This window comes from Trachurus japonicus, chromosome 14 (assembly GCF_045865225.1).
Source record: "Trachurus japonicus isolate A0001 chromosome 14, Traja_1.0".
In the NCBI taxonomy this organism is placed as follows: Eukaryota; Metazoa; Chordata; class Actinopteri; order Carangiformes; family Carangidae; genus Trachurus; species Trachurus japonicus.
In genome coordinates, this window is record NC_140920.1 from 25746018 (window position 1) to 25755571 (window position 9554).

The following is a 9554-nucleotide window of genomic DNA, read 5'->3' on the forward strand; positions in this document are numbered from 1 at the left end:
CACACCTCCCCAAAAAGTCCGCACCAGAGGAAAAGTCTGTTTCAAGCGGACCAAACGAGCCTGGTGTGAATATGCCCTAAGTCAAATTCTTCGTAAGTGTACTTGGTGTTTCCCCTACCGTTCTGTTGGCGGGCCCCCGCCCCCCTTGAAAAACAGGAAATCTAGGAGCCAATCACGGTCCGAGCGGACCTGTTAAACTGTTGGAGCGCTCCACCTGAAGCACCCAAGCTGCCCAAGCAACCAAACGGTGCTATTCGCCCTCTGCCATCTGATTTTTAAATACCAGCGCTCACGCTGGGTACACACCGGACGAGGAAGCGCCGCGAATAACCCCGGACTCATCCACCCCGGTGCCCCCCCAAGACAAAACAGCTAGGGGAAACACTGAAATCCCTGAGTCTGATTTCTGAACAAACCATTAAGTCTTAATCCGTGGTATGCGCAAATATGAGACTTTCGTTTAATCACTTTTTCATCTCCCTATTGCTTTAGTGTCTCCTTCATGCAACAGTTAGTGTAGGCTGAACGTTTGTTGTTTTGTTTGGAAAGGGCACATCTGACATGTCTGCACCTTCTGTGTGGTTTGCTTCTTACAATATGTTTCCATCAGAACAACAGATTTCAGGCAGTACAATGATTCACAGGCACCTGTTCACATATTGTAGAGATGTAGAGAAAGAATACTATTAAATGTAGAAGAGCTTTTACTTAGGAATTAAAGCACTATTACTGTAGTTCACACCCAGATCGATTAAAAGTAGAACAAAAACCTCTCTCTACATTTCATTTCAATTATTTCATTGTCACGTTCATCAAAAAAAACAATATATGGTGATGGCTTTCTGGTCAGTGTGATATGGTGAAAGCAGCATCTTGGCCTTGCTTTGTAAGAACAATGATCTTTTTTTTCTGCACCCAGCGAATGAATATTTGCTTGATCTCTGTGGTTCTCAGACAGTAGATGAACGGGTTGATGAGTGGGGGGAACAGACTGTAGAAGAGGCTGGTGGCTATTCGCTTGTCAGGGGTCAGTGTCAGGTTAGGAAAGTAAGGTGTGGCGTAGACAAAGAAACGGGGTATGTAGTAGATAGAAATGATACAGCCCTGGGTGGCACAGGTAGAGAAGGCCTTCATTCTCCCCTAAAACAAAAATGTAGAAAACGTTTTTGAAATTTAGGAAAGCAGTGAAATAAAATGCTATAATCTTGGCAATGTCTGTGACCTTGTGGATTTTATGGAGCACTTAGGGTGTTCATTTTTGTGTTATAGAAATATCTGACTAACATACATATTTCCTACATATCAGTATATAAACAGCAGAGCCTCACCTGTCCTCTGGCCATGCGCAACACTGAGACCACGATGCAAATGTAAGAGAGGATGATGAAGGAAAAGGGAACATAAAGAATGAACATCGCTGCAGCAAAGGTGGTGTTGTAATGTTGACTGGTGTCCTCACACACTAAAGGCCTGACTGAGATGGTATTACAGAAGGCATGGATGATCTGGTTGGGTCCACAGAACATCACCGTTGTGAAGATGATGGTGCCGATGCCAGGGAAGACGTGTGCCACCACCCAGCAGAAAAGAGTCAAGCCTGTCATGGTTTTGTTTGACATCACCATGGGGTATCTGAAGGGAGGCAGACAGAGAAGCAATGAAGGGGAGAAGGATGGTGACAGGGAAAGAGAAAAGAGATTTAGACAGACTTATCACCTGAGAGGAAAACAGATGGCCAGATATCTGTCCAGGGCCATGGTCAATAAAATCAGGGAATTCAAGGAGCCAAAATAGTGGATCATGTGTCTCTGGAAGAAACACGTGTGTAAGCTGAGACTACCATCATTCCACCAGTAGCGAGCAATTAGTTTGGGTAAAGCCACTGTGGCAAAACCTACAGGAAAAAGAGAATAGAGAGAGATGTCAAACAAAGCAGATTACATATCATGACAGATATAAGATCACATTCATTTTAAAGCTCTGATACCATATCACACATAGCAGGCAGACTCATATTGGTCAGTGTTGTATCTGTATGTTTTTTTGCAACACCTAATACACCTTATCCTGTAAGCTTAATGGCATGTGAGACAAATGATACCATGTTTACCAATGTCTGAGAGAGCCAGGCTGACCATGACGATGTACATGGGCTTTTGAAGTTTGTGCTCCAAAGCAAACACCACTACTAGCAGGAGGTTTCCCAGAAAAGTGGTCACATAGAGGAAGAAGAAGAAACACCCCACCAGGACAAAGTACTCAGGCTGCAGGCCCGGGAAGCCCACAATGACAACCTGTGACACACGCGTGTAGTTCTCAGCCACCTGAAACATACTGAAGACAGAGTCAGTGGAGTTACAGCAGCACAAAGCTGAGGGAGAGCTGAGGATCTGAGATGTTATTTCAGTGCTTAATAATAATAATTATTATTATTACAATACATTTTATTTAGACGCACCTTTCATGACACTCAAGGTCACCTTACAGAAACAATTAAAAAAGACAGTGAAGGACAATATAAAGACACTGTAAAGAAACACTTTAACAATAAAACAAATCGGTAATAAGACAATAAAATCAACAGTAAAAGCAGAGCTGAAGTAAAACAAATCAGAAATCTGCAGCAGCAAAGATCAACTTTGAAAGTTAGTGGTAGTAGGCCTGTTTAAAACGGTGGATTTTCAGATGGGATTCAAAGCTCACTGCTTACCTCACTTTTGAGTTAATTGCCAGACAACCAGAGGCAGCAGCAGCCTCTCTAGTTCATAAAGGTTCTGTGACGGTCTAGATTCAACCAGTGTTTATACAACTTTGCCCCAGAGGAGGAGAAAAAGTAGCACGCTCAAGTTATCATGGTGACAATTGCACCAGTCACCACATTCACGCGCATCCCTTGGCTGCACACACAGCCCTTTATGCCGTTCTCTCTCCTCATTGGATAAAGGTTGTAGGATACAAGGAAAGTTTTCTCCTCGGCTTACAGCAGAGCAGAGTGACTGACAGACCCGTGTTTCGGACCAAACACTCTATAAAAGTGATTACCATCGGAAGATATAACTATATAAGACTTATATTAACACAAAAATTCCGCTTACTTCTGCTTTAAAGGGATACGCCAACATTTTTTTCGTGTCTCGCCTCACTCCCGAGTCCATGACAAGAAGATATACACCATCCTTTCGACTGTGCGTGCAGTAACAAGGGAGATAGAGCCTGTATCGCCCATAATTAGCTTAGCTCAAACACTGGAAGTGTATAGGTAGTGTTAGCCTGCCTCCTACCCGAGCCGAAATCAGCAGTCAGAAGCTGATTTCATTTTAGCTCTAAACTCTGTAAATATATCACTTTATCGACATTTCAAACATTTTTAGGCGAGAAAGTAGCCGTTTAGCTCAGCAGCGTGTCGTTAGTTTGTCTAAATACCAGCTGTTTACAATTTTGTTTGGACGAATTTGGCGCTACTCAAGCTAGCGGTTGTGACCAACGCGCTTCCGGTTACTTTCACAAAATAAAACACCCATTGCCCTTTAGAAGTTGAAGTTTAGAAGTGCTTTTACTTTGAAATAGGAAGCTAACCTACCCTCGATGTAGCTAGCTTGAACCAAAATAAACCGTCTTTGCTTGAACCCTCCGTTTTGACCGATCTCGTCCCGGTCAAAACTCGTCCCATTTGACCGCTCAAGATGCCTTACCAGAGAGTTTTGTCAGCTCTGAGATGAAGATCGGCCCGTTTCCGTTTAGAGTTGTTGAAGAGTGTCTCTGATGAGGCAGGCTAACACTACCGATACACTTCCAGCGTTTGAGCTAAGCTAATTACGGGCGAAAGGATGGTGCCTATCTGCTTGTCATGGACTCGGGAGTGAGGCAAGACACGAAGAAAAAAAATGTTGGCGTATCCCTTTAAACTGAATCTCAGTGGAAATCAAAACCAGAACTGGCTCAATGACCCAACGTGAGTGTGTAATAATGCAGTGGTCCCCAATCCCTGGTAGCTACCGGTCCGTGGGTCGTTTGGTACCGGGCCGCACAGACAGAATAAATAACTTACATTATTTCCGTTTTATTTATTGTTCGAGTCTGAACAATCTTTTATTTTGAAAAATTCTCTGAATTCTCTCCTTTACATCCGTCTATGACTCACGTGACCCACTCTTGACATCACTTGACCTATGCGCTTGACACATGTCAATATGCTTGTCTCGGTCACGTGATACATTAACGGTTAGCGCTAATATTAAACCCACAAGCTAGAAAGATGAGTAAAAAACAGACGTCTTTGGAGAGTCTCTTTGCAAAGGGGAAAGGGGCCAGTGAGGTGACAGAAGAAGAGCCTATGCCTACCAAGAAAAAGAAAGCTGCATTTAACAGACAGTACCAGGAGACCTACTTAAAATATGGATTTATCGCGACAGGGGATTCCCACGCACCAAGCCCTGCTGTGCATAATATGCGGTGACCGGCTCATGAGGAAATGAAGCCTTCAAAACTGCTTCACCACTTGGAGACCAAGCACCCTGTATTAAAAAACAAGCCTTTGGAGTATTTTGAAAGAAAAAAGCAGGAACAAGAAGGACAGAAGCAATTACTGAGGGGGTCTACATGAACAAATGCAAGTGCACTAAGTATCCTACTGGGTGGCTAACCGAATAGCTAAGGCTAAGGCTAAAAAACCATTCACTATTGGTGAAGAATTGATTCTTCTGGCGACTGAAGACATTTGCTGTGAACTTTTTGGGGAGGCTGCGGTTAAAAAGATAGCACAGGTCCCTCTGTCAGCTAGCACCGTCACGTGGCGCATCGAGGAAATAGCAGAGGACATTGAGACACAGTTGTTGGAGAGGATTAATACATCACCGTGGTACGCACTGCAGGTTGACGAGTCTATAGATGTGGACAACAAGGCAATACTACTTGTTTATGTGCGATACCTTTATCAGGAGGATGTGGATGAGGATATGTTGTGTGCACTATCGTTGACAACCAAAACCACAGCCGCAGAACTATTTAAGACGCTGGATGATTATGTATCAGGAAAACTTAAATGATCTTTTTGTGTCTGCATATGCACAGATGGAGCTGCTGCCATGACCGGACGGCTGTCTGGTTTAACTGCTCGGATTAAGGAGGTTGCACCTGAATGTGAATCTACACATTGTGTCATACACAGAGAGATGCTGGCAAGCCGAAAAATGCCACCAGAACTTCACAGCGTATTGAATGATGTTGTTAAAGTTATTAACCACATCAAAGCACACGCACTTAACTCACGCCTATTCGAGCAACTTTGTGAGGAGATGAACGCGGAGCACAGACGCCTTCTGTTATACACAGAAATAAGATGGTTATCCCGAGGGAGATCGCTGGCCAGAGTGTTTGAAATACGAGAGCCGCTGCAAAGATTTCTCTTAGAAAAGAAGTCACCGCTGGCAGCACATTTCAGTGACGAGGAGTGGGTCGCAAAACTCGCGTACTTGTGCGACATATTTAGCCAGCTCAATGAACTCAATCTGTCTCTTCAGGGGAAAATGACAACAGTCTACAAGAGGAGGACTGCCTGTCAGCCTCAAAGAAATGCTGGCAAACCATCCGGTGCCTCAGAAGGGGGAAGCAGTTCTCTGTCAACACTGTTTACAGTGGAGGTGGGGAGCTGTTAACTTCAACTGGGGATATTTCTGGGCAATGGAAGGAATACTTAGAGGATCTCGTCAATCACAGGCACACTTTCCGGAGAGGCGGTTTGCATCTGATTGCGGCTGAGATGAGACTCAGCACTTCCAAGTCCGTGGAGATGGTTCTTGACCGGAAAAGGTGGCTTCCTCCCTCCAGGTCAGAGGAGAGCTCATGCCCAAAGTGGAGGGGTTTAAGTATCTTGGGGTCTTGTTCACGAGTGAGGAAAGGATTGAGTGTGAGATGGACAGACAGATTGGTACAGGGGCTGCAATATTGTGCCCCGGACAAGCGGAAGAAGATGAGATGAGATCATGGCACTATATTTGTTTTAAAATGACGTGTTGAATGTGTGTGAATTTATCATGTGATGCAATTACAAATCAAATGATAATGACAAACATTGTGTGCATCTGATATCATACAAGATTACATAAAAATATTATGGAATAGGTATTCAACACTAGGGCAGCCCCCAAATAGTCGACCAAGCACTGGTCGACCAAAAAATCATTAGCTGACCAGAATTTCATTGGTCGATTGGTTGCAGGAGAAAAAAAACAAACAAAAAAAAAACATTTGGAGCCGTGTCTCATCAAAATTAAGTCAAAATCAATATGACTGAACTGTAGCTATAAGGCTATGGGGCTTTTATTTTGAAGGGCCAGATACAGGAAGTTGTGACACGTGACACTTTTGTTGTTGTTTTTTACACGGCACGACATCTCTCTCTTTTTTTTTGTCAAAAGCGACTTTATCCGCTGTTGTTACTCCGATATTGACTAGCTATCACTGTTGTTTCAACCCTTAAGGCGGGCTTACACTGCACGACTATTCGTCTGTTCACATCTCAAACTGCACGAGCTTCCCTCTTCAGTCCTACGTCTCAGATCAGTCTCAGACCCCCACTAATTGCACGTCGTTCTACGATTGCTCCCCACCCCGATTACCCTGCGATGCCGCTGAGATTTGTGCTGCTCTATAATTGCTCGATTGTAAACATCAAATTGACATTGGTTCCTGATGTTGGTTCCTATAGCAGAGTCCATGTGGAAGATCAGACCGACAAACAGACAGACAGACAGCGCGCATCACCTCCAAGGCCGGTGTTGCAGAGAGAGAGAGAGAGAGAGAGAGAGAGAGAGAGAGAGAGAGAGAGAGAGAGAGAGAGAGAGAGAGAGAGAGAGAGAGAGAGAGAGAGAGAGAGAGAGAGAGAGAGAGAGAGAGAGAGAGAGAGAGAGAGAGAGAGAGAGAGAGAGAGAGAGAGAGAGAGAGAGAGAGAGAGAGAGAGAGAGACGCTGCGCTACTCTCTCCAGCCAGCTGACGTGTAGTTCACCTGCGGCTCACCTGCAGCTGTCAGAGGAGCCTCACTAGTTCTCTCTCTCGCCTGCACTTTAAAAGTTCAGCTGATCAGGTCAGCTGAGCTGAGCCAGAGCACAGTGGACGTGGCTGGTATAGGCTCGCTATTTTATACTGTAACGGCAAGAAAAAAAAATCCTCCTCAATCGCTGATTGTCTGATAGTACGTGTGTGTATTTGTCGGGCTGATCTTCCATCACGGACTGCGCTGTATTACTGATCATCACCTGGTCACTCTGTCTGTCACAGCTGTGGTCTAACTTCAGCTTCTCACTCCCCTGTCCCTCCTCTCTCTGTCTGCCCGTTCTAACTCCATCTGACGAAGTTCAGCATCACATTCAGGTTCATAAAGGCTCTGTGCTCTGTGCTAAAACAATCTGTCATAGTAAAAACTTGTCGTATGTGCAGAATCGTGACGCAGGACCCCATACATTGTCCGTCACGACGAGAAATTTTCTGGCATGTCAGAAATTAATCGGGAGGTCGGCGACTCGTCTTTAGGACGTCGGGACGTGACGCAGAGCCTCACTAACCATACGTCCCGATTATGCTCACGACCCCGCGATCCCTCTAAGATTATGCAAATTAGGCTGCGACTCGTCTGGGACGACAAAATCGTGTGTAAGCCCGCCTTTAGCGGGTGCTGCGCTGCCATGCCCCGGCCGGCCCAGTCCCACAGCGCTCACAGGCGGTCACTAGCTGTGTCCCAATTCAGCGGCTGCAGCCTGTCACGGTGACACGGAGCAGAGACATGATGGTCCACGCTGCAGTCAGAGTCGCACACCGCTCCACGCCGCCACGGACCCCCCCACCACCACCCGCCTTACAGCATGAGCTCAGTCACTCCTCATCTACTGTGATTATTGGTGATAAACGGGCATACTGCCGGTAATAACGGTAAAACTCATGAGCATTAATTCATTAATTCTCAACCCGACCGCGGGCAAAAAAAAAGGAAAAAGAAAGCCAGCAGCAACACTGGTATCAACTTCATAAGCTGTATGTGTGTGTGTGTGAGCTACTATGGCGGGACCATAGACTGTAAAAAGAACGGAGCGTGTCGGGGGGGGGTCGATTAGTCGACTAATCGCCATAAGTGACGACCACTGGTCGACCAACAAAATCTTTGGTCGGGGGCAGCCCTATTCAACACATGGGTGTAAAAAAGCAAAAGTAGCTAAACCAGTGAAAGGAGAAGAAAATAAATAAAAAAATAATTAAACAAAAATAATGTAATAATAATAAAGAATCAAAGTGGAATGACCTAGAAATACACATACATAAATAGTAATAATGAACATAAGACGCCCCCTGGAGTTACACCTCCAGCATGCCCCAGATGGGTCATCGTCTGTAACTAAAATAGATTTTGTATTGAGTCAGTTTTATCTGGCGTCTTTCATAGGGAGGAGCATTTGCTCTACTAATGTGTTCCAATCATCATATTCAAAGATGATCCCTACATCTCTTTCCCACACTGCTTTCAGTCCTCCAGTATTTACACTGTATTTGCCTATAAGTTGGGTATAAATTGAGCTTGCTGTGTGTGGCAAGACGCCATGTTTTTTTTTACTTGTTCATCTACTATATCAGATTGTAAGGGGAATTCTGACTCAAGTTTGCTTATTCTAAATTAGCAGTCTCTAAGTTCCAAGTATAGCCACAAATCATTCCTTTGTAAATTAAATTGTTCCCTCAGAGTCTCAAAAGATTTCAAGATGTTTCCTTGACAGAGACACCCAATGCTTTTAATGCCACTGTTGTGCCAGTCTTTACAGTAAAATGGCATCCCCTCTATCCCCAGTAAAGGATTGTTCCAGAGAGATGCAGCATTAGTTCGGAAGGCAGAGGATTTTTCTCTTTTGTGTATTTTATGCCACATAATTGGGTTGTCTATCTGAGCACTTACGTAGTCGGCTGCATTACATGGTTTATTCGACTCCTGCTCTATCTGAACCCACAATGGTCAATTGCTACTGTCCAACCTGAGCGAGCATATTTGAGCCATTAGAAAAGCCTCTTGATAAAATTACATGTTGGGGAGCCTAAGACCCTGCTTATGCGCTGTGGGCTGTAATTTACCAAGTCTCATTCTAGCTCTTTTTCCTGCCCATATGAATTCTGAGAACATCTTATCAATAGACTCAAAAATACTCACAGTATCGGGATGTTCAGAGGGAGCATAAAATTGGGATTTTCACAGTATTTACTTGAAAATGTCCTGGAAGTTAAAGAGGAACTAAGCAGGATTTCTTCCGTGGCTATACTACATTTTAACCTTCATTAGAAAGCTCCGGAGTAATTGTGATAGTTAACTAGACTTGTGACTTGTTACGAGTGAGAACGGAGGCTCTCTGTCTTCACCTGGCGTCTCACAGCTGAAAACCAACCTTGCAACATCAGTGTAGTACCTGGCCGTCGCCCCCAGTGTCCCAGCTCTTGTTTCGGCACACCGCAACACAAACGCGCTCCGTAACCTGTAATCTTTTGTTCATGACGGTTAAGACTACACAAACACATTCGCCATA

The 9554-nt window shown here is 44.6% G+C and overlaps 1 protein-coding gene across 1 annotated transcript; it reads right to left on the reverse strand.

Annotated features, from left to right (window-relative positions):
- Positions 1–846: 846 nt before the first annotated feature.
- LOC146974862 (olfactory receptor 1-like) lies at positions 847–2333 on the reverse strand. Its single transcript, XM_085798952.1, has 4 exons — positions 2111–2333; positions 1717–1894; positions 1329–1632; positions 847–1140 (listed from the first exon to the last, which is right to left on the reverse strand). The coding sequence occupies exons 1-4, from the start codon at positions 2331–2333 to the stop codon at positions 847–849; spliced, it is 999 nt and encodes a 332-aa protein (XP_085655078.1).
- Positions 2334–9554: the final 7221 nt, after the last annotated feature.

Bases quoted from the DNA above. Each gene is read 5' to 3' on its own strand.
- LOC146974862 (XM_085798952.1), bottom strand. From the start codon at position 2,333: ATGTTTCAGGTGGCTGAGAACTACACGCGTGTGTCACAGGTTGTCATT. The intron at 1,633-1,716 runs GTGATAAGTCTG...GCCTCCCTTCAG, and splicing joins GCCATCTGTTTTCCTCTCAG to ATACCCCATGGTGATGTCAA. The intron at 1,141-1,328 runs GTGAGGCTCTGC...TTTTTGTTTTAG, and splicing joins TGCGCATGGCCAGAGGACAG to GGGAGAATGAAGGCCTTCTC.